Below are 24456 nucleotides of genomic sequence, written 5' to 3'. Positions count from 1 at the left end.
AGAGACAGCAGCAACAGCCAGTGAGCAGCAGAGGAGGGCGGTGCAGAGTAGGAGGTGGGCGGTGCACTTTAAATCAGGCTAGACAAGTGTTGGGGGAGTGTGTGTGATGCTACAACCTCCTTATAAAGGGACTCTCTCTCACGTTGTGGCTTGGAAATTAGAGCACATTGCCTAAAATTGAGGTCTCCACACACACACTCTCACACACGCCGAGTCACCGCGAGCCGCTGCCATGAACTGCATGAACGTTGAGGAGATGCTCCGCAGGGCCGAGACGCCTCTCTTCTGGGTCGGCGCGTTCACTGTGGCCTCCCTGGCGCTGTGGCTGCTCTACAGGCTGCTCTCAGGCTTTAGGATCTGGGTCTTGGGAAACGGGCAGCTGCTCTCTCCGAAGCTGGGCAAATGGGCAGGTGAGTTGGGTCACATCAATTTTCACGCCACCTACATCACGGTCACGAAGAGGGCAGCTCATAAGTAGGCAGGTGGACTCGACGTGCAAACGCCAGAATGAGGTTATTGGGCTCAAACTTCACTTTGACACAAAGAGGAGCTGCATTCTGGTACGGTTTTTTTGTGGCTTAATTCAAGGGGAGGTTGGTGTTGCGTAACAAGCGCAGGTAAGCAGCTGATTGACTGGCAAGATAATGGTCCTTATTAGCTCAATTGGGTTTTTTTCTTCCCTCGCGTCAAACACAGCACCGTCTGCTGCCAGGGGCTCCAGTCAGCATTTTCACCCACATTTGGAGCGGTTGGGGGATGCCCCACATTGAGCCAGGAGCCAAATTGCGCAGGCTATGCGCACTTTTTAGAGAGCTGTTTTATGTGGGTGAGCTCTCAGCCAGCGCACTACCGAACCACATTAACCCATCCGCATGATATAGGACAAACGCATATGCCCAATTAAAACGTGACCTACATCTAGATCGTTCTCACAATTTTTCACTCCTCAAAATATGTCTCACCGGGGCAGATTGTCCTACATTTTCACACTTGTGTTAATAATCTTTGACCTCACTTTATGTGTGATCACATTCAGGCGGTGTTTTGTCATGCTTTCGCTTGTGTCGTCGGTTCCTTGTTCCATTCTGTTTGCCCTACATGTTGTTAGATACGATTAAAACGTCTTTTAATGTATTGTGACACTATAGTGTACTTTTCTAACGTGCTTAGACAAAAAGGAGCGATCTGGCAGTCAAATCTAAATGTATTTTGGTTTGGTATAGACTAGTCTCATAGGAATCGCCCTGCCTTGGCTTGACCCACTTCTCCAGTCTCCTATTTGGAGAAGACTGCTGCGTCTGGAGCCTCTTGCTGCGCAATTTGCCGAGCGCTCCCCTTCGCATCGGGATAGGTTGATAATCTCCCTCCAACACCCCTAAACCAGGCGACCCGGATGATTTGAATGCTTGTTGTTGTCATTTTTTTCCCCACAATAATCCAGATGTTTATCTGCACCGTGACGCACTTTGCCTTCAAATGGTCTTTTTTTTATGAATGGAGTGTTTAATTGATGCTCTGTGCGTTATAAGAGGGATTGAAACGCATGACGCAAAGGTAGGGTGCCTTTAGGAATGACTAATGTACATTTTTTTTGTATGATTCTGCTGGAATATGCGGAGGAATACCGGTGCACACCGATGAGTCATGCGCTTGTTCGTCGCTTCGTCATCCACTGGTCATATAGAAACTGTGATCACCCCCACCTCCCTCCACTCCACCCCCAGCAGCCCCAGTATCTTATCAGATGTAGCTCTTACTTCGCACTTGAGGTGTCCTTTCTGAATTCTTAGTAACCAGAAATTTTTTTTTATATTTTTGGTGCAGGAAAGAAGCTCTCTCAGAGGTTTTCTGTTGCATCCAGTTTAATGGGTCAAATGTAATACTTGTGATTCTGTAGTTAAAAGAGTGCAGAAAAAGCTCTAAACCACCACTTTTAGACAATATTCATATTTAATCTAATCTTAGGGTTCATGAAAACCTTTAGCTTTTCCACACTGGTCACATTTGTATACCTTTTCTTAACATGTGAACATGAATGCCACTCCCTGAAACCAGTTCTTGGCACCAGTCAGACCAGCCAACGGTTGCAGCTATGACATGAAGTCAACAGGTGACTGAGGATAGATGTTTACTTGGGATGAGGTGTCCTCCTCAGCCTGTCATACTAGATGTGCAGGTCTGGCCTGCTCAGGCAGTGGTGTGATTTCTTTTATGCCCATATACTTATGTCAAGTGGTGTGACTCCATGTCTCCACCTTTAGCTGAAAGACTGTGGCACCTGTTGCAACATGTTAAACTACCTCAGACTATTAAATAGGCCCAGTATTCTTTATTTTAATGCCAAAGTAAGCAAAGCAAGTGTATTACGTGAAGTAGCTGCTCCACAGAAACTGTAAGAGTTTGTAGGAGTTGCAGTCTTTCACCATTTTTTTCTTTTACACCTCCTTTCTCTCTGGAGCTGTACAGCCCCATTATGCCTCATTTTAGAGTTTTGCACAAACCTTAAGCTTTTGTATCCACCCATGGCAGTACATATTTATATAAAGTCACTTTATGACATTTAAAGTCTGAGATTTAATAACATTTGACTATTTTTAAAGGATACTTCTTCATTTGATGCTTCACCTGAATGGAGAAAGAGTTTAGCTGTACATCCACATTGTCATTTTAAGATCATACTTTTAAAAACTGTGGTAGTTGGACTAATAATCCGCCAGTAGGTTTGTATTTAAATTTTATTTGACCTTTATATGATAAGTATTTTGGCCTGTCAAACAACCACTACATGATCATTCCAGGAAACGAAATGAGCCACGTTTTATTTCACCCGTGAAAAAAAGTTCTCAGCCTGACATGTGCCACGTTAAATACTTAGATCATCCTTTAAACATGTGCTTCTTGCAATCCACATGGCTGTTATTGCAACACAGGAGGCAACTGACATTTCCTGGTCGGACAGGTTTATTTGATGCAAGTGACTGAGGTAGTTTACCTGGTAACCACTAAAATTAGCTCAGACAAAAGTTAGTACTGCTCCTTTTATGAAAGGTCAAGTAAACTTGAATTTAATGCTGGATTTTGTAAGTCTTAGTTTTTCCATGTTATCACTGCCCATGCTTCAGTGCTGAATCTCTGTAGCTCTGACATGCAGAGCAGGGCAGGGATTTCTCTGGAGTTCCTCTGCTGGTCTTCCCCTTAGTGGAGGAGACTCCTAGTGGCACAGGAGCAGCACTGCAGAAAGGGTGAAGGCGGCTTCCCCAGCCTCTCTGCTGCACAGTGCATCACCCTCCCCACCGCCTACCAGCTCAGTCCATGTCTGCAGCCTGTTTTTTTTAAAATTTTGAGCAAAGGAAGTGCAGACCTCTGGAACACAGCACATTGTTTAGTCTTTAATTTCTTAGCATATTTCTTTTTTTTAATGGGTGCATTAGAAGAAGGGGGATTCCTGCAATTTCTAAGACATCTAGTCTAAATTTTAAACCTTCTCTAGTATTTTATAGTGTTTTAGCACATTTTTTATGATGCAGTATTCAATATTTTCATGATGCAGTCTTCAATATTTATGCTTTTATCCAGTGGAGCAGCTTTTCAGCTAATGTGTATTACAGTTTTCTCCTCTCTGCTCACTCACTCTTAGCCCCCAGCATCTCATATTATATAAGGGAGCTAGTGTCTGTTCTGTTGCGTGTGTGTAAAACTCCATTATAGGGAAGTAAATTAGACCAAAGGGAGCTTTTTGCAAAGGGTGGGGAGGGGTAGATAGTGATGTCACATGCGCCTTAGAAGTGCCCCCCCTCCTCTCTTTGACATTAGAGTTTATTGAGAAAATGGTCCTATTATATAAGAGGGATGCAGCCATTCATCAGTACAGCACAAGAGTGACAAAGACTTGTGTCAGCACTTACGCAAGAATTTCGTTGAGTTTGATTCGACTGCAGGAATAAAAATTTGTGGTGTGCAAGTTTATCAACAGGAGCTGCGGGCGAATCAGAGTGGCAGGGCGGCGTTTAATTATTCTGGGAAAATAAATTTCAGTGTTTTTTTTGTGAATAGGCATTAGGCTTCATTCATGGTAAGGAAAATGCACATATGTGAATGAAATTTATCCATGTGTATCAACTGAGGCAGGGTCTCCACTTCTTCATCCTTGTGAATGTGGTTCCCCCTAGTGTTTTTTATGAGAGAGAGTGTGTGTGTGTACGTGTGTGTGTACGTGTGTGTGTACGTGTGTGTATGTGTGTGTGTGTGGGCGGAGAGAGAGCGAGAGAGAGAGAGAACACTGCTGTTCATGTGATGAACACGCTCTATGACACGTGCTGGAGCTGGGGATGCTGGGTAAAAAAAAAAAAATCCTCTGCATCTCTCTCATTTCAAGCTCTTCTCAATCCCTCCCCCCTCCTCCTCTCCCTCTCTCCCTTCCTCTCACCCATCTCTCCATTCAGCCAGTCTGTGTATCTGTTTCTCTACATCTTGCACTCTCTTTGAGGCTACAGTACCATCTTCCTCTGAGCACGTTGTTCTTATTTTCCACTTTCAGCTCTCGTATATTCTCCATCGATCTGCACATTTCCCTGTCCACTGAGCCCTGCTTATATTGTCTCATGACTGAATCCTTACCTTTTATCAGTGTAGTATTCTCTTAAAATTTAAATACCTAAATGCTTGCTATCCATCAAGAACAGTACTGATATTGTCAATTTTTTATTTGTTTTTTTTTTAAATAACTGAATTACAAATAGACTATTTTGTACATTTCTGATTAGTTAAATAGTCTAGGTCTGCAACTTACCGTTATTCTTATAATTAGGGTGCTTTTTCATCCAGTACATATAATAAAAATGATTGACCTTGAGATGAAGAGACTGAAAATTTATCTTAGATTAAAAAAGATGATGACAAAGTTTTCCTTTGGGGACAGAATTTGCAGTTGAAGAAAGGTCAAAATATGTCATGTTAAATGTTAGCGCAATCCTCTGCATATCGCAAAACGTTTAAAATCGCAGTAATAATGTACTGTGATTTAACATAGTGATAATACTGTATCATGGAGCCTCTGGTGATTCCCACTTCTATTAATGTTTGATTTAATCATCTTATTATTTTTATTTTCTCAATATATTGTTCAGTCTGTGAAATGTCAGAGAATGGTAAAACAAAAACGATTTTCTAAAACCCAAATTAACTTCTTGCAACGACTTGTGTGTCTGACCAACAATCTAAAATTCAAAGACAGTCAGGTTTACCATCACGAGACAAAGAAAAGCAGCAAAAACTTACAATCTGAGACAAAGTGGAATGAATGTTTGGTAATTTTGCTTGAAAACTAGCAAACATCATTCATCAGTCAATATTACTTTTAGTTGAGGCATTTTTCTCAATGTGAGGATTTCCGTTTTTCATTGTAAGCCTAAATGAGTAGACAATTACCAAAAATAGTTGCCGATTACCTTTCTGTAGATAAACTAATTGTTCAGTTCTCTAAATGTTTAGGTCTAAAACGGAAGTTTGAAGCCCTTACACTACCCAAGACAAGTGAAATGCCTCCACAGATAAAGGTAACATTGAGTGATGAATTAAACTGGTTAAAGTTCCTTGGATGGAGCAACCCAGACATTGCCCCTTTTAAGTAAAATATTACTCGTTTACGCACTAGCATAACAACATACTTATTATTATTTGTATTTGGTCTTTTTAAGTCAGGTACACTTACTCTAATTTTGTTTGCAAACTTAGTCAAACTTTAACTGCCAACTTTCCTGCTTACTGACATCTTACACACACTGATAACAAGGTCATCAAGTGCAATTTGCTAAACACACAATACTGGACCACCAACATATTTGGAGTCAGTGGTTTATTGCTTTCAGTAAAGTGACACCTTCCTACACTGGTTGCGCTCTGACATGCCAGAAAGGCAGTTTGTTCAGTTGTGAGTATCTGTTGAAATGTACTTGGAGGCATCTGCGTCTGTCTTCTGTGGGACAAACTTGAGAAGAATGTATGAAGACATGTTCTGATCAAAGTCATCACCTAATCTCTGTAAGCAAGTTAAGACCACATAAACCACCCGAGAAGAGTTTATTAGATGTGTGCAAACAGTGTGTAAAATGGAGTTGGTGTGCAACAATTTATGTAGTTTTAGGACCCAGAAAGAGGCATCTGTGTTTTGATTTAAAAATTATTTTTAATGTGAGCTTTCGGCCAACTCTCTTATGGTGTCTTGTTAGGAATCGGTAGCATAACTATCATGGTTTCAGCAATCACGTTTCAGGGTATCATTCCCCAGAATAGACCTTTTTAAATAAGGGGTTGACGGATTATCAACCTGGCCAATGAATGAGGCAGATATTTGGCATTTTGCCGATTATCTGTGTCTTTTTTTTCTACTTTTTTTTTTTTTTAATTAATGGTCGCCGTTACAATTAATTGATTAAAAGATGCAAAGTTTGTTACATTTGTAGAGTAATTTTATCCACCAGTCTGAGTTATGTTACCAATGCCGGGATGTAAATGATCCAACAGAACTTCAATCAACACTCCAGCAGGTGCTTTCACTGATTAACACTCCTTCAGTCAGACAAGATGGACTAACAAAGTGAAATCACCCGCTGTAGGCTTTATTTGAACCTCCACACAGCACAGTCCATCTCTTAATGGCACAATGAAGTTTGCTCAAAAATCACCTTGTCTCAATTCAGCTAATTGTGAAAAACTATTGATTTATTTTAAACAAGGCATGTGATTGGAGGAGGGAGGGGGGGGCTATTTTTGCTCTGTAACCAAATATAGATGCTGCTTCTATCTTGGGCAGCTCTGAAGTACATGTTCTCTTTTTCTGTCTCCCTCCCTCATTTCTCCCTCTCCCCCGGCCTGATCAAGCTTTATTTTTGTCGACTTTTATATCACCCATGTGACTTCTCTCCCCTGCTATTTAAAGCGGTGTGTGTGTGTGTGTGTGTGTGTGTGTGTGTGTGTGTTTGAATGTGGGAGGTGGGCGGATGGAGAATGGTGTGTGTGTGTGTGTGTGTGTGTGTGTGTGTGTGTTTGGGTGAGGGTGGATGGAGGAGGAGGGGGGTGCGGTGCTGTCTTTGGATCTTCTGCTGCATCCCTCCCTCCATCTTTTTTTCCTCCCTCTGAGGTAGGAGGGGCTGCTCGTTGATAGGCGAGTTTGGGGTGCGACAGATTACATAACAGTACGTAACGAAAGCGGGGCATACAAGGACCGCAGTCTCTCCTCACTGAGAATCTTAATTGGGGATTTGGTTGGTGGTGGTGGGGAGGGTTTATGGTGGGGGGGGGGGGGGGGGGGGGGGGGGCTCATTTTAGCTCTGTCCCGCTCCCTGTGCATAGGAAGTTGGATCCTTAAAACTGGAAAAAAAAAAAACTGTGGATGACTGATAGTTTGGAGCATGCCAGCTTTCTCCTATTTTTTTTTTTTAACTTATCAGCACACCTTTACCTCGGGAGGGAATTCATAGAAATCTCCATCTTCAGCAAGATGTGTCTTTTGACTGCTGCTCATCATAACTCATCCTAATGCAGTTCATCTAAATTCCTCACATGTATCCTTCTATTTCCCACTGTTCATCAGATCAGGTCTTATGATGTTTTTTTCCTCCCCAGCCTGCAATGCTCATGCTCTTTAGGTGGGGGGGCTGAGGATGCAGCAGCAGCAGCAAGCCTGGTCGTCGTGGTCATGGCGATGGTGGTGGGGGATCTTGTTGGTATTCAGGTGCTGCGGCAGGCAGGCAGGCAGGCAGCTCCCAGACGAGGCAGTGCAGGCGCGCTGCTATTTTTACTCCTCCTGCTGCTTTTTTTAGACCCTCGGAATAGTGAGCAGGCAGCGGCAGGGGCTGCTCCACTGCTGAGGAGGGAGGGAGACAGAAAAGGCTGGGGGATGTCAATACCGCTGGACGTGATGTGCAGCACTAAGCACAGCAGAGAGGCAGCGCACATGCGCCCCCGTCAGGGCGCTTCAGAGCAGGCATGGTGGAGCAGCTCACTTAGAGGCCTTGGAATTGGGGGGGGCAGTGGTGCACACATCCTCCCTCAATACATTCATGCACTCACACATTCTACCCCCGGCCTCTCCTGAATCTCCATTTTTCCCCCATTGCACTCTCATACGTGGTTGCCCCATCAACACACATTCAGCCTTTGTTGTCAGTGTGTGCGTCTCTGAGCGTCAGTAGCGCTACTTTCAGTCACGTGCTTGCTTGCGTAGACCCCTTTTACAACATTAAATCTGTGTGTGTGTCACAGATGTAATGCGTTGTTCACGTGAGGGGAATTAAGTCCTGCTGGGAGCTCTGGGGTGTTTGTGACTGAACTTTACAACAGTATTTTTGGATTCTGTGTGCTACATATGCATCAGTGTTCATCACTGAGGGGTCACCAGTTATTGGTTAAACAGTTGGCATCAAATCTCACTCTGCTGTATTTATGTCTTATATTAATTTGTGTTTTTGCACATAAATGATTTTATGTTACTTTACAGAACATTTGCTTTCTTTTTGTGTTAGTTGCTCTGATGATGCAAATGTCTCAAGACACATAAGGAACTCAGTGTCCTCATCACACTGTACTAGCCCTCTGTTACTTACACACACACACACACACACACACACACACACACTTCACTCTCACTCACTCCCCAGACAATGTTTATTGAGAAAATGGTACTATTATATAATGAGTGGGAGGAGTGTAGTCATTCATAAGTACAGCACGAGGATTTGGAGGTTGTGGGGAGGGAAAGGGGGAAGGAGGGGGTTGGGGGATTGACAAATGCAGAGTGGAAAATCACAATTCAAAGTAGAGTGTTTTTTAGAAAAAGTAAGTGGCGATTAAAATAGTTGCTGATGTTCTCCATGTTTATCTCTCATTTTCTTTAATACAGCTGTTCTTTAAAGTGGATAGGAGGCTAATTTGTCTCCATCATGTTTGGCCTTCTCCAACAAAATCCCCTGTGAATACTTCAGTTTTACACTCATTATGTGTTTTAATTTTAATACATGGCTCAAGTAGTTCAGTTTTTTTGTTTAACTGTCATTTTGTTCTAGTTCTACGATATCTTTTAATGTTGTTTTGCTAAAATCTGATTGATTTAATGAGTTTAAGGACTTGATTGGCTGGCAGCAGCATCCCACTAATTCAAATACCATAAACCTGCAGAGAGGAGGTTTTCCACTTGACATGCAGCTGACTTGACTGATAGGAAGGATTTCACACATTGTTTAGTGATGAGACAGTTGTCTCTTTTGTTCTTTGGATTGACACGCCATATTGTTTTCTTATAATGCCTGGAATGCATAGCCTGAATACACTGACTGTGTGCCACGTAGCACACAGATATGTTCTTTGCTGTCATGTTCAAGTTCAAACAGTCATGCTGCACATGTGTTCTGGCACATAATGCATTCTTGCACGCTCTCTTCTATCAGGTGAAAGTTCAGATGCATTACATGCATGTTTACACGCAGGTGCAATTCTCTGCACCTGAATCTCAGTCATGCAGGTGAAAGACATCCCAGCTGCTTTTCTTTTTGGTATATTTATTGACAGGTGTGTGTCCGGTGCTCTTGTTATACTTTATGGGTTTTTACTTTTTTCAGTTTCAGCCCACATGGCCTGTCATTTCTCTGCTGAAGGTTTAGTTGGCCTAGTCAAAGAAGGTATTCCTTGTCAATCAGGGCTTTTCTTCACTGTTTCTGAAGAGGGCTGTCTTTTGGGTTCTGTCTAGAAACTTTGTAACACCAGTCATGTTGATTTTTTATGATCTAAATTGTTTCATGCTGGTCTTCTCTCCCTTTTGTTCGTTATACTACTTCAGTGCTCATCAGATGAACTCAAAACTTAAATTTTTGTCACCAAAAAAGAAGCAGATCTTTACAGTTCCTTAGAAATATGACATATTCACTTGCCAGCCATGATATGGAATATTTTCAACCTTATTTTCACATCTGTGATATGGATTTGTCTTAAGTATGAGCCATGGAGCTCCTAGCAAAAATAAGCCCCATTCAGTTGCCCAGATTATTTCAGAAAAAGCTGATTTTATTTCGAGGTGGTTGTTGCCCCCCCCCCCCCAGCCATTTTACTTTGCAGCGAATATAGCCTCTCCCTGCTTCTGTTTGCCCCCACCTGCATTAGCAACAAGAGCCTGATTTGGTACAGCCCGCGCCCATTGAGGCTTTTCTGCCACGGAGCGTTTCATTCTTAACATGGGGGAGGTTTAAAAATAACCAGGGATTCTGCTCTCTTTTCACTTTTGACTTTGTGCTACTCTCTCTTGCTCTCACTCCTCTTCTCTCATTCACTCACTTGTACCCCCCACCTCCACTCCCTCCTCCTCCTCCTCCACCGCCATCTCTATTCTGTCTCTTTCTCCTTCACTCATTCGTTCTCTTGCTTCGCTCCAGTTCTATTTTTAGCCGCCCCTAGGATCCCTCCTCACTCCCCTCCCTACCCCACTTCGCCCTCCTCCCTTTCTCCTGCTCCATGTTCGTCATCACTCCCTCCTCTCTGCATCCCCTCTCTCATCTTGTCTCTTTTTCCTGCTCTCCAGCTCTTTGCCAGAGAATGTCCTCTGCCTCTATTAATCTTTCATCAAGCCATGCTAATAATATATTCATGATGCACAACTATGTGTGTTTGTGAGTTCCCCCAATCCCTCCTCACCACCACCACCTTTTTATTCTTGTTTGTCTTCTCTCTGCCTCCTTCCATCCTTCCCTTCTCCCCCCCATCCTCCATCAGTCAAGCAGGAGCTGGGGTTGATGGGCAGTGAATGTTTAAAAATAGCCCTGCTTGCTTGACAAGGTGAGGAGAACTCTGAACACAAGAAGAACATCAGCTCCTCTCTCCATCTTCGTTGTACCACCATTCGACCACTTTTCGCCATCTTTTTGTCCTGCATCTATGAAATATATCCTCTACTTTCCCACCATTTCTCCACTTTTTAAAAACAAAAATTAAACTGCAGGTAGCTGATTTAACCTTGCCAGTTAGATAAAAATGATCTTGAGATTGATTGAGATCTTGATATTGTTTTGCATCATGGGAGCTGCTTCCAGTGAGGTATTAGGAGGCTATCTTCTGTCTTTGTTCTGCTTTAATACATTACCATCTTATCTCCGCCTCTATGCAATCTCCATCCCCTCTGTTGTCTTTGTAGCTTCATCTTTGTGAATTGACTCCTATCTATATTATCTTGGGTTATGTATATGCATATCTGCTCCTTTTCGTATGCGCTTTGAGAATGGACACCTTGACACCAAGCTTAGAGAGAGGCTTTCCTAAACAGCAGGTGAATAGTATTGGGTGTGGCTGCCAGTTGATATCCACCTGAAAGAGCCATGCGTTTAACTCCATGTCGGGGCTCTGAGCTAATATAACTATGATTTTCAAGTGGTCAAACCTGATGCGAAGGTGTGTTGCAAGCCTGTGAACACAGAGTGTCATATTTGTGTTTTATGTGCAACTGTGGCAAGATGCAAAGATAACAGATACAGTGATGATTGCATAATAGATGTGCCAGAATAATGAGTCAGTCTAGCGTGACTTGTCAGTGAGATGTCACTGATGTAATGTGCCACTGGACAGGGTTCAAGTAAGTCTGCCCATATTCCAAATACAAAGCGAAGCCATGATTTTAATCATTCATTCTCAACTTTTGGGGACTTTTATGAGCACCTGCTCCCTCATTAGTTGAACAGAAGTTGACTTGACCCCTGCCCTGCTACACAGTGTCAATGTGTTGGAAAAAGAACCAGTACTAACCTCTTTTTCTTCTTTTCTGTCTCCCTCCAGTTGTGACGGGAGCCACGGATGGAATCGGGAAATCCTATGCGGAGGAGGTGAGGCTTCTGGACCCTTATTTATTTCATTTCTTTCATGGCAAAGCTGTGACTCATGCATACACACACACACACACACACACACACACACACACACACACACACACACATATAAACACTGTGTTCACTCATAGGCCACGGTAGGGGAGAGCTCTTATAGGCCTATTAACGTGGAAGAGAGTCCTCAACACACATATGCACACACACTTCAATACAGGCTCCTCAACAAGAGGTAACAAGCACACGTTGAATAGGGGCTACCCTGCCACGTGTTTGGCCCATACTAATGTGGGTGTGCTGGCTGTATAATGTAGTCATGTAGGGCCTTTGACTCATACTGTTGCTGTCAGTGCTACAGTGGGACTCGCTGCTTGTCACGCAATGCTAGGCTGCCATTTTGCCCAGTCTTTTATGCCATGCAAAGGTTTTTTTGTATGTTCACATTTATGCAGAAACATGGAACATGATGAATCTACCTATGTGCATCATTTCCAAACATTTGAATTGCATAAGCAGATTTGCTCACTCTGCACAGCAACATGCCCACATACCCAGAGATCAACCCTGGCTGAAGAAACACATGTTGATTTGAGTCTTTTGTGCATCCAAAGTAGCTGCAGAATGGGACTAAGGATGTAACTAAAGATTATATTCATTGCTGATTATTTTCCCGATTAATTGATTAGTTCTTTGGTCTGTAAAATGTGCTAAAATGGTGAAAGATGCTGAGCAGTGTTTCCCAGACCTCAAGCTGACATTCTCAAATGTCTTGCTCACAGCCCAAATGTATTAAGTCAACTGGCATAGAGGAGTAAAGAAACCAGAACATATTCACACTTGGGAATTATTCAGTCATCAGATTTATCGGCAATTTATTAAACAGCTGACAACTAACTGATTAGTCGTTGCAGGTCTAAATAGGACAGAAGTTGAAGACAATTAAGTAAAGTGTGATCTTAGAAGTCTTTACAGCTCACCAGCCCTCTGTCAAAGTCTCTTCTGGAAGCATGCTTGGCACAAAGTGAGAAAAACAAGTGATGCTGCACATGCAGATAGAGATAAGTCATCACTCTACAGCTGCAGGATATGTTACCATTTCCCTCTCAATTATCTGATCCAGAGTTGAAGCACACTTATTGAAAGACGATTGTTGAGTCTTATTCCAAAGTCATCAAAAAGCGACCTTTCGGGTTGTAGTGTCAGTATTTGAAAACCTGAAAATGACACTAACATCCACTGTCTTTCTCCAGAGTAATATACAGCACTGTCAACCCTTTAGAGAGTTTGTATATGAGATGAAAATGATGAGACACAAAATTATCTTTGATTTCTAGACCCAAGTTCAAGTCAAACTGTTCTGTCTCCTCCTGCCATAGTTGCCAACACTGTGTGTGACTTTGTTCTTTAAATCATGGAAAAGTTGTGTGTTAGTTACTAACTAGTTATTTTCTTTCTAGCTGGCTCGTCGAGGGTTTGCCATGATGTTGATCAGTCGCTCCCAGGACAAGCTGGATGACGTGGCCAGGTCACTTGGTAAGTGTGTATAAAAAGTGTGTGTGTGTGTGTGTGTGTGTGTGTGTGTGTGTGTGTGTGTGTGTCTGTGTGTGTGTGTCTGCGTGTCTGCACATCATGGAAACCTGTTTGGGGTTGAGAGCACAATGAGTGGGCTGATGAGGATGTGTGTAAGGGCAGGTGGTGACGTGCAACCTCCCACCCCGTTGGCTACAGGGTTTCCCAGGCCTTCATAAGAGCGCATATTCTCGACATAAGGATTTAGAATATAGTAAAAAAGAAAAGAGAAAATGATCTGTTTTGAAGACAAAATACATTAATTTGGGATGTTTCACTCTGCACAAAGCATTGCAACAGAGGTGTAGGACATCCTTATTCAAAAACAGAATTCATTTGTTTTACAGAGTCATTTTGTGAGTAATTTCACCTTTCAGATTTACCCTCTAAATCTGATTATTCATGCTCTTTTGCACCTGCTAAGTCATTCCTCCATTTAGCTTGGGAGCTGATGAATTGGAAACATTTCAGCCAACAATGCATGCTGTGTTTTACTTCCTCACTGTCACTATGAAGAGAGGCAGATCAAGTAACTGGCCTGATTTAAAGAAACTTGTCAACCAACCTCCTCCTGAAATATTTGTTAGAAACTGACCAGGCTTTCCTCATTCAAGTCTGAAAAGACAGAAACTGAGCATCCATATGAAGGGGGAAAAAAACTTTTCCTCTTCCTTTCTGGCCCGTCTCCAGATTTTAACAGAGACTGAATGGTAAGTGCCCCCACCACCACCACCCTTCTGTTCAAATAGTGCCCTCTCCCTGACTCGCTCTCTTTCCATCTGTCTGTGACGTCTCCCACAGCGCAATTTCCCCTGTCGTGCTTCAAGTCCACAGAGGGGGCTGATGGGTAGTCACGAGCGGGATGGAGCGTGCCAAACTCTGGCACTCCTCCCTCACGATTAGTCTGACAAACCCACCCTCCTTAGCATGTAACTGGCCACCCTGTCCCATCTATAATTTCAATAATGTTTCTCCTCTCTTATGCAAACATCTCATTTGACTCCTAATCGGCCACCCCAAATGTCTCCTTCAGTTTGGCAGCCTTAATATTCTCCTCCTGTGTCCAAAGTTGCTTTTATCATTTTCTTTGACATGGACTGAAAGTGGTTGTGAGGAGTTAAAATAGTCTGAACTAGATATAAATTTTAGGAACGCTGCACCCTTTTTTTTTTTTTAACTCCCTCTCAGGTTTCCCCTTTTTAATCTTTTCTCAACTACGCTGACACACTCCTGGTCTGAGCCGAGGCACATCCCAGGAATTTTCCTCTTATAACTCTCTCCGCCACCTATCAGCTAAACGAGTCTTTGGACAATAAATTCTAATTGCAGCAGGCGTCAAACATGACGAGGGAGTGGAGGGAGGGCAGAAAAGGAGGAGGAGGAGGGGAGAAGAACGCTTGGCTGGTTTGTTGGTACGCAGTGCCCTCTTCAGTTTGAATCTGACCGTGGTTGCTTTCATGGTTCATGCGTTTGAGTAGATCCAGGGTTTTGAAACAGGGGGATTGCTCTGTTGTTGAGCCATGTAATGCTGGCTGATTTGTGACACATGAATGCATGATATGAGAGTGTGGTGTAAAGATAAGTTATCTAAAACATGCTTTCCTTCTGAGCCTCAGAAACTTTACAATGTAACTTTCATTTATACAGTTTAAACCCTTTTTGTTCATTGCTATGCATAAATATCAGTGTAACCTAAAAGATAATGGACACTTGTTTTTTCTTTTCACAGAGGAGCAGTTTAAAGTGGAGACCAAGACCATTGCAGTTGACTTTGGAAGGGCGGACATCTACGAAAAGATCGAGGAAGGGCTGGTCGGTTTGGAGATTGGTGTTCTCGGTAAGAGCTGTTTTTCGGTCTGGACCAAGTATTTATTCATCCTACAACTCTCTCCAGTGATGACGTACAGGCACCATTTGCATGTTGTCATATTCTGAAAATAATGTTGGGCTTTCTTTTTTCTTCAGTGCCGTTAACTGTGTGTTGCAGACAATGAAAAGACCAATTCTAAAGAGCAAAGTGACAGCAGAAGGTGTACATCACTTAATAAACACTTGATATTCACTCATGTAATAAGTAGCATGAGATGCCTTGCGTTTGTAGCAGAATGGGAGACACTTGAAGAGTCGCTGATGTTATAAATTGGGCATAATTCATGGATTGAAGCGTGTTGTAGAGTGCAAAAACTTGCAGACAGATTTCTTATTTCTTGTGAGTCAGCCTCCCCACTGGATTTTATTACATACATCAGCAGAATGTACAACTCTTATTGTGGAAATGTAAGGTGATGTGATTTCTGTTTCTGTCTGAACAGTAGGGTCATTTGATCCATTTTGAAATCCCACTAACTGGATACTTGACCTCTCTGGTAACTTTTGCCTGACAGTAAAAATACAATGCGCATATTGCTGAGTTTTTGTTTGTTTAAATTACACAACTTTGTTGTGAAAGAGACATGTTACCAGAACACAAATAACTTTTTTTTTTTTTTTTGCGAAAATTATTATTTTTTTCAAGACCTTTTTTAAAGTCTGTCCTGAGCTTTAGAGATTTTCCAGAAAACATTACGTTGACACCGACATCATGACTCATGGCATGTTGGTGTAATTCAGACAGTTAGACTTAAGAGTTCATGTTGTACTTTTTAGCCAAACATTTAAGGAACTGTTTGTCCTCTTTTTATGATACCAATTGTGCTCTGCTGGTTGTAAGGTGTGGCTGTTTCTTGTGTGGAGTAAAATGCCTGTTTCTATCTAATTTGCTTTTGCTGCCACCTAGTGTTAGAAATTCCAACAAGTTTTATTTCTCCAGCATAAGGTTTATTTGTGAAAACAGTAGAATAATTTTCCTTTTTACTTCAACAGTCAACAATGTTGGTGTGTCCTACCCCTACCCTGAGTACTACCTTCATATTCCTGATCTGGACAATGTGAGTTTTTCCTCATTTTATATTTATTTGCAGATAAATATCTCTCAATGACTGAGCTGACTCCTCTTAGACTTTGAAAAAAAATCACATTACCAGTTTTTCAGCATGTACTTTCATTGTCTCTTGCCCAATAGTTTCATAATGATATTTACACCAATTATCTGCTTCCTTTTTATATCCTTTGTTATATTTCTGCTCAATCCTCTTATAAATGTGAATGTTCATCTGAGTGTCGCTTTCTGTGTTTCAGTTCATCACAAACATGATCAACGTCAACATCACCTCAGTATGCCAGGTAAGTTTTCACACTTTTGCTCTCCAGGGAGGAAATATTCCAAAAACTTCAGCCCAGTAACTGCAATCTACCCATTTACATCACACCCCAACAAAGTTTGAGCCATGCATTATCACTTTCCTCCTCACTTTCCCCCCTTTTGTTCTCCTCCTCCTCTTCTCTTCCCTCCTCCTGTTCTGCTGTTTCTACCATGGTACCTGCAGTGTCTCAGTTGTTCCCAAAGCAACGGTGGACTACACCAACACTGTCTGTACTCGCCACCCACGCAACCCTCTCTTCCTGTCGGTCTCTGCCTCTCTCTCTCTCTCTCTCCCTCTTACTTTTAGTCTTTCTTTTTTAAAATAAAACTTTCCCTTCTTACCCCAGCCCCCTTGTTCTCCTTCATGAGTTGTATCATTGTTTCGTGTGACAGCTGATGTAAACTGAGCTTGTGTTGTTGTTGTTGTTGTTCCAGATGACCCGCCTGGTGTTGCCCAGAATGGCTGAGAGGTGAGTTAGATGATAGGCTTCCATGTTTTGCGACATGACTGCAGTCAAATATCAGTGTCTTGAATGAGGGATTGTGGCACAGAGGCTGTGTGAGGAATCCCAAATTTAAACCACAACCCCTTTCTGTTGTCTGAGACCAATATTTAGGAGGTTACACTTCATAAAGGTGACTCTTTTTAATGGAAAGGGGGACAAGAAATCCTCACCAAGCCCTTTCCATCACTGCATCTCTCTTTTCCTCTCCTCCTTTGTTCGCAATGCTGACAAGCTTTCAATTCACACAAAGTGCTCTTCCCACCCGATTGGCTGCTCTGTTCCCATGTGACTCCTGCTGGCCAATTGCAGAGCAGGCACATTTGGTGCCGTGTGAGGCTGGAGCGTCGCTCCACTACATCACTGCAGCAACAGGCTGCCATGGCAACACACACGGCCACTACCACACTGCTTTAGTGTGTGTGTGTGTGTGTGTGTGGGGGGGGAACATCCCTTTGTGTGTATTTGTAAGTGTGCTGAATCTGTATAGACACAGGGTTCCCATTGGCATGGAAAATCTGAAAGTTTGTGGATTTGAAGACAAAATAAGGATCCCCTGAAAATAAATGTGTTGTGCTGTTCTGGGATTAGTGCTCCATGTCTTGAGGAAAGCCCTGTTATGTCTATTTTTGTTATGGCAGCCGGATTTTCAGCTAGTCGTTTTAATTTGACAAAATTCAGAGAGAAGGATGAAGCCTCTGTGACATAGGTGTAGATTTAGGGGATGTGCATGTGTGCCCCCATTTAAAAAAAATAAAATAAAAAAGTAGCAGAGGACTTTTGGCAAATCTAAAAACGGTCACACCACAAATTTATATGGAAAAAAGGCACACATTGGTGCATAAACATTTGGAAATTACCTGTTTTATTCTCAAATGTAAAGCATTGTAAGACCTCCAAACCCCCCATTACATATGTGTCCCTCGCAGACCCAAAATGTGGGGAGCTTCTCAGATTTCCAAAACAGGGGGAGGGGGAAACTCAATCTTAAAAGCCTTGGCAACAAAAATCAAATAAATGGCCCCAAAAAGTTTGCAACCTATGGCATTGCAGGAATTGGTGAGGCAGAGTTCCTTGGTCTTTTGACCATTTGCCACAGAGGGGTGAAGTATATTTGAATATTTTTTTGTGATCCAGAGGGAGAGCAGTGCAATCTGGGCATAGCTTTTAATTTATATCATAGCAAGTCAAGCATTTATTGAACTACAATGAATATTTTCAACACAGATTTTCTACACTTTATCTGTGATTCCAGTACCCAATTCATGCTGCCTGTGATGTTTCCAGTGGAAATTGATCAAGTTTTTAGTCCTAAATTAACCTTGTGCTTTTTCTCAGTTCCAAAGGTGTCATCCTGAACATCTCCTCTGCTAGCGGCATGTACCCCGTCCCTCTGCTGACAGTCTATTCTTCCACAAAGGTATGTGCGACATCTGTACTTGTCTGTCACCTTTAGACAGGCAAGAGTTTTCTCAAAAAAAAAACCCCAAATTGTTTCATAATATCGGCCAGCTTGTTTAATCTGGTCAACCCTTCCTTTTTGCCCCATGTAGAGGTTGTGATAACAGTCCAACATTTTATAAACTGATATGTTCAAATCTTTCAATCTTCTCTGTGTGCAGGCCTTTGTGGATTTCTTCTCACGTGGCCTTCAGGAGGAGTACAGGCGTCAGGGCATCATCATTCAGGTGAGTTTGGGATAGGATTTTCTTTTTTTTTCAAGAATGTGTCCTTCACTGTGAGAACACTTTGAGCCTGACAGATGCCTGGAGGAAGCTTAACAACATTGTTTCCCAACACTAACTTTGACAGACATTAGCATAGACCATACCACTTTAAGCCCAGTCTTTACCATGGTGTCATTTGATTACTTGACGTTTGTGAAGCTATTCCAATTAAAGCTGAAAATATTATACACAGCAGTTACACCTCACCCCTTCATGTAGAGTGTGTGTGATCCACGTAACATCTGGACTGCGACAACTGGAGTGGTGCTGTGGACTAAACTTAAATTGTTGCTTTACTTTTAAGTACAACAATGTAAAATGGGTGAAGTGCATGACGCATTCGTTTTACTACATATCACTCATTTTATAGATGCATTTTGTTCTAAACTCTGTGACAAAGGATGTGAGATCCGCCCGTCAGATGCTTTCGTAATGAAATTTTGACTCAAAAGAAAATCTTGTTACTCCCAACCAACGCTGGCTGGTGGAATGACAACACATCCATCAATTATACCTCTGATATGCATTTTTAACAAAGGAGGTATTTTTGAAAATGTTGCTCCACATAAGGCTTGTTTGTTCTGTTTTTAGCATCCTCTGTAGTATTGACTCATGTGCCACCCTGTGGTTGAAGTGTGCACAGCAGTTTCACCTCAGCAAACCCTGAGAGTGTTTTCACCTGATGAAACCACAGGCATCAGGCCAGTTTACTGCAAAGATCTGATGTATTTTGAGTGCATCACAGTGCCACTGGTCAGCCTCACAGGAGTGCACATTATACAGCTTTTGTCTGTGCTGCAAATCTGGAGTTCAACTGTGGAAGTTTGTCATTTAAATTAGGAAACTTAATGCTAACCTGAAAAGGAATAAGGAGTTTGTTTATCCAAAAATGCCTAATTTGTGATTAGGCCAGGAGCTTTTTTAACTAATCTCATGTGTTTTCCCCTTGTCTTTATGCAGAGCGTGCTGCCCTTCTTCGTGGCCACTAAAATGACTCGCATCAGGAAGCCCACACTGGACAAACCCACCCCAGAGCGCTATGTGGCAGCTGAGCTCACCACTGTGGGTCTGCAGAGCCAGACCAATGGCTATTTCCCCCATGCCGTCATGGTAAGTAGTGGCAACTTTCAAATACCTCTCCAGAAATGCATTAAGTAAACTTCGTTGTTGCTCGTAGTTATCAGATGTCAAGACATCAAGGTAAACTTTGGTATTTTTTAACTTGGACTCTTTTATCATGTTTCTATGTAATGGACAAATGGAGAAAACAATGTTTGAAATTGGTGGAGTCTTGAAAGAAAGCGCTGCAGCGAAACTGGCTCCCATGTAATCGTTATGATCATTTGTGCATCGTCAATTTACGTCTGTTAAAAGTACTCATTTTGCCACTGACCGGCTCAGATTATTCTAGTTATTTTAAAAAACATTACGGTAAGGACCCTACAAAAAAAATGTTTTTCCTTACCCTTTTGCTGGTATGTTTGTCTTGCTCAAGGATAATTCTCGTTCGGAAATCTCACGCAAAATAAATTGTTGCATGAAAAACAATGGTGGAAATCTTAGTGACAGTTGGAGAAAGGAGTGCCAGGAAGAATTTGGCATGTTGCAGTAGAGCAGCTCATATTGTTATTCTCAGGTTCAGGCTCAGGTTACTTTATTTATACCTGGATGTAAATTTGGTTTGTAGTAGAAAGTACAAGGCATCCTTTAACACAGCTTCAGACACCACAGACAACATGCTGGATCAAACATGACAAGAAAGCAAGGCAGCTTTATGTATATAGCACATTTCGTACAACAGGGCAATTTAAAATGCTTTACAGAGCAATAAAAATTAACCTAATTAAAATATACAGATTTATAATAAAATAGAAAAGAGATTAAAGGTCAAATGATTATAAATGATTAAAAACAGCAGGTGGAGTTAGCAGTGTAAAAAAGGAACGTTTTTAGCTTTGACTACAAAGCATTCAGAGTCGGGGCTTGTTGAACATCGGGGAGGTTATTCCAGGTTTGTGCTGCATGATAACAAAACTCTGCTTCACCGTGTTTAACTCTGACTCTTTGGACAGTCAGTAGGCCGGCCCCAGATGTTCTGAGGGCCCTTGAAGGTTCATATGTCACAACCATGTCAGAGATATATTTGGGCGCTGAGCCACAGAGTGATTTATAGACAAGCAGTAACATTTTAAAGATTTTAGAAGATAAAGTCTAAAAAGATAACAGTACTCCAGTGATAATCAAGTTCTTAAACATGTTATAAATACCAATGAAACCACTAAACTACATGACCAGACCCTATAATAATAACAATCTAAAAACTATAATAGATAAATCATAAATACAGACTTCAAAATGATCTTGTGATGAAATGAATTTTTCTACACCTTGTTCATCATTATGATGGCAGCTGGAACGAAAATGTTATTATAGCGCTTGATTTTACACCTTGCGACTGAAAACCTGTCCAGAGGGGAGAAGCTGAAGCTAATTGTGCAAAGGGTGTAGGTCATTTAAAATGGCATTGGCTATCCGCTGTCACTGTCTAGTATACAGGGACGCTGAGTTCAGCCCTGTCTCACTGATCAGCTTACTTGACCATTTTACTGTTTGATTAAGAGAGTTCCTGTTCTCTACAGAGAGACTGCCAAACCATGACACAAAGGAAAGAGTCTGACAACATCACGGAAAGGACCCTACAGAGAAATTAAATGTATTTCTTCATCTTTTGCTGGTCTGTCTGCTATTGTGTGTAACCAAGTCACGCCCAAGGAGAAGTCCCATTTAGAAGATTGTCAATGTCATGATTGAAAATGTAGCTGTTGTGTGGAAAAGTCTGCAAGAATTTAGATCAACACAAAGCTATACTTTGTGTACTTTAACACAACACACTTTTACTGGCACTCCTCTCTCCAACTCGCTAATGCTCCCACCACCGATACTTCTCCTTCTGCGAGACTTGGTCACAATAACAAACAGGGCAACATTTGATTTCTCTGGAAGGATCGTTTCCATAATAATATACACAATCTGAGCTTCTCAGTGGCAAAAAGAAGCACTTTAAATTGATTTAACTCGAATGTGCACAAATGGTAGTAGTTACAGTAGTTACAATGCAGCCTGTTTCACTGCTGCAGCAGTCTTGCTAAATACAAGGCCAGTTTAAAAAAATCATTGCCTTCATTAGTCACTTAAACACAAAAACATGCAAAAAAATAGGATCCAGGTTTAAAAATTCCCCAACTTTCCCCTTAAGACTGAACTATCTTGCTGAGCAGTTGATTTAATTCCCCTTGAGGACTTTAAATGAATTGCATGTATCGTGATACATCCATGCAAGATTTTGTCTAAAGCAATATGTGGAAATTTTTGATAATGCTGTAAAATAATAGTTTTTAAGCATTTGATGAATTTTATGGTGTATGACTTGCATTTTTTAAAACAATATTTTAGATGCAACAAAATCAGTATAATTGACATGAAACCTACTCTTTTCAAGATCTTGGAAAAGGTTTTCATTTATTTGTTTGTGTTTTTGTTTTAAGATGAGCCGAAAAGCTATATTTTAAATCAATTCCAAACCCACACACCTCTATTTTTGTGTTGTTTCTTTCCACGCAGGGTTGGGTGACCACCAAACTGGTGCCAAGCAGCCTTGTCATCTTCTTTGGAGCCAGGATGAACCGTCTGCAGCGTACTGGATACCTGCAGAGGAGGAAGCTGCGAGAAGAGAAGAATGGCAAAATTTTGAAGAGTGATTAGGAAAACAGAAGATGAATCTGCAGGCAGCCACTCTGCTCTGACCCGGTGCAGTGGTTAAAACAAAGGAGAAACCGTGTTTGTATCTGTGTGGTTGGTCCTCCAGGATTGCCGGCGATTTCACATTTGTGCTTTCGATAAATGTGCACATCAAAGCATGTGTATGACTTTGTATTTAAAACGGCAAACTCTGCTCTGATAGGATTTGTCTGGAGAGGAATAACCAAAGGCAGGAGGCTGAAATGGTAATAAAATGCTGCTCTTGGTAAAGGACATTCATACATTTTGTCACTGACACTGATGGTGGAAATAATACAACCAAAAAATGAGTTATTTGTTAACCCTGCTGTTATAAGCAGTGGAAAACGGTGGTGGGCATTTTTTTAAATATGCAGTTTATATGTGTATAATTATTTATTTCATATTTGTATGAACACATGAGCCAAACTCACCTTTCAACCTCCTGTTTACAAATTACCGAGACCTTTTAAAAATGTCAGTTTGTGCTTTCTATCATGTCAGTTTATTTGCATTACTGAACTGCTGTCATTGTGCATTGGCTCCTTTTCCCCCTTTTCTATAATATTGTGTGTTTCTGGTATATTTAAAATGATACTTAGTGGTGGGTTGTTGTTGCATCAGTATATCACTTGTTCTAAACCAAAGTTTGTCACATGATTCGCATTACTGTCACATTAAACATAAGTGCCTTCCTTCTGACATTAATGCTGGAAATGGTCAGATTCAATGAGCGGGTGTCGACTGGTTAAAAACATATCCTGAAAGGATGTAATTCAGCTGGTGCCACATCCATGTGAACTATGCAGTTGCTCCATTTTGTGCCTCTCTTAATCCAAATGTAAACGGATTAAGACAAAGGAAAATCTTTATTGCTGCACATTTACAGAAGTTCTTCCAGTGTGTTTTTCAAAGGATTTCTCAGGAAGGATTGTCATTGTGGAGCAAATACAAAATATGAAAGTTTTACATCGTTCCCTACAGCGTGGTTCACATGCTGTCAAAAGTTTGCTTTAAAAACAGGAGGACTGCTCCTCTGTGCACAGTTGGTGAACAGTTGAATACCCTGCATGACTTCATCTGACCTGTGCCTTAACCAGGCGGTTTTGTGAATGCATTTCCTTTGTTAGAATACTTTTAATGTGTTTGGAAATTAAAATTAAAATTTCTGCTTGTGAAATGCACTGTTTACATTCCTGTAGCTAGAATCATACCCTGTGTTTTCTACTGTTTGTTAATAAAAAGCTCTTGCATACAGGACATTGTTGTGTATTTGTATTCATTTTTCCCAAATAGCTGACTAAAATTACAGCTTTTGAGATTTTTTTGGATTGTACTGTGTGTAGTGGTACAATAAACCCAATAATACCTGGACAGTGGAGGGAAGTACTAATATTTATAAGTAGCCCAAAAGTAGCAGTAATAACAGTGTAAAATTAATATAATTAATATAATTAATTAATATAATTAATAAAAATTAAATAAAAATACACAAACAATTTATAGTTATAATTATACGGATCATACAAAATGTATTCTTTCAAAGCGTGTAATTTCTTTTGTAGACCTGTAATGTAGATATTAGATTATTTGTATTGTAAAGATGTGTACATTAGTTGCTTCAAGGTTTTATTATTGATCATATGTGTTGAATGAAAAAAAATAATTTAAAAGGAAACTAGTCACCCAATAGCTGACAAATAAATTACAAGAGTAAAAAAAACCTTTTCATTTCATTTGAAATGTAGTGGAGAAGGAGTATATAGTAGTTTATAATGTAA

At 41.2% G+C, this 24456-nt stretch overlaps 1 protein-coding gene across 1 annotated transcript; it reads left to right on the top strand.

Moving 5' to 3' along the window:
- Positions 1-110: 110 nt before the first annotated feature.
- hsd17b12a (hydroxysteroid (17-beta) dehydrogenase 12a) lies at positions 111-23935 on the top strand. Its single transcript, XM_042496179.1, has 11 exons — positions 111-410; positions 11812-11858; positions 13316-13391; positions 15157-15264; positions 16290-16354; positions 16605-16649; positions 17104-17138; positions 18510-18591; positions 18794-18859; positions 19859-20008; positions 22520-23935. The coding sequence occupies exons 1-11, from the start codon at positions 233-235 to the stop codon at positions 22658-22660; spliced, it is 993 nt and encodes a 330-aa protein (XP_042352113.1). The 5' UTR covers positions 111-232; the 3' UTR covers positions 22661-23935.
- The last annotated feature ends 521 nt before the right edge of the window (positions 23936-24456 follow it).

The sequence above is a fragment of the Plectropomus leopardus genome, chromosome 11 (genome assembly GCF_008729295.1).
Source record: "Plectropomus leopardus isolate mb chromosome 11, YSFRI_Pleo_2.0, whole genome shotgun sequence".
Taxonomy (NCBI): domain Eukaryota; kingdom Metazoa; phylum Chordata; class Actinopteri; order Perciformes; family Serranidae; genus Plectropomus; species Plectropomus leopardus.
Note: the sequence above shows the minus strand (reverse complement) of the source record. Positions and strands in the feature narration are given on the sequence as shown.

Coding starts and splice junctions, on each gene's coding strand:
- hsd17b12a (XM_042496179.1), top strand. CDS start 233: ATGAACTGCATGAACGTTGAGGAGATGCTCCGCAGGGCCGAGACGCCT. Junction 13,392..15,156: donor TGACGTGGCCAGGTCACTTG/GTAAGTGTGTAT, acceptor TTCTTTTCACAG/AGGAGCAGTTTAAAGTGGAG. Junction 15,265..16,289: donor TTTGGAGATTGGTGTTCTCG/GTAAGAGCTGTT, acceptor TTACTTCAACAG/TCAACAATGTTGGTGTGTCC.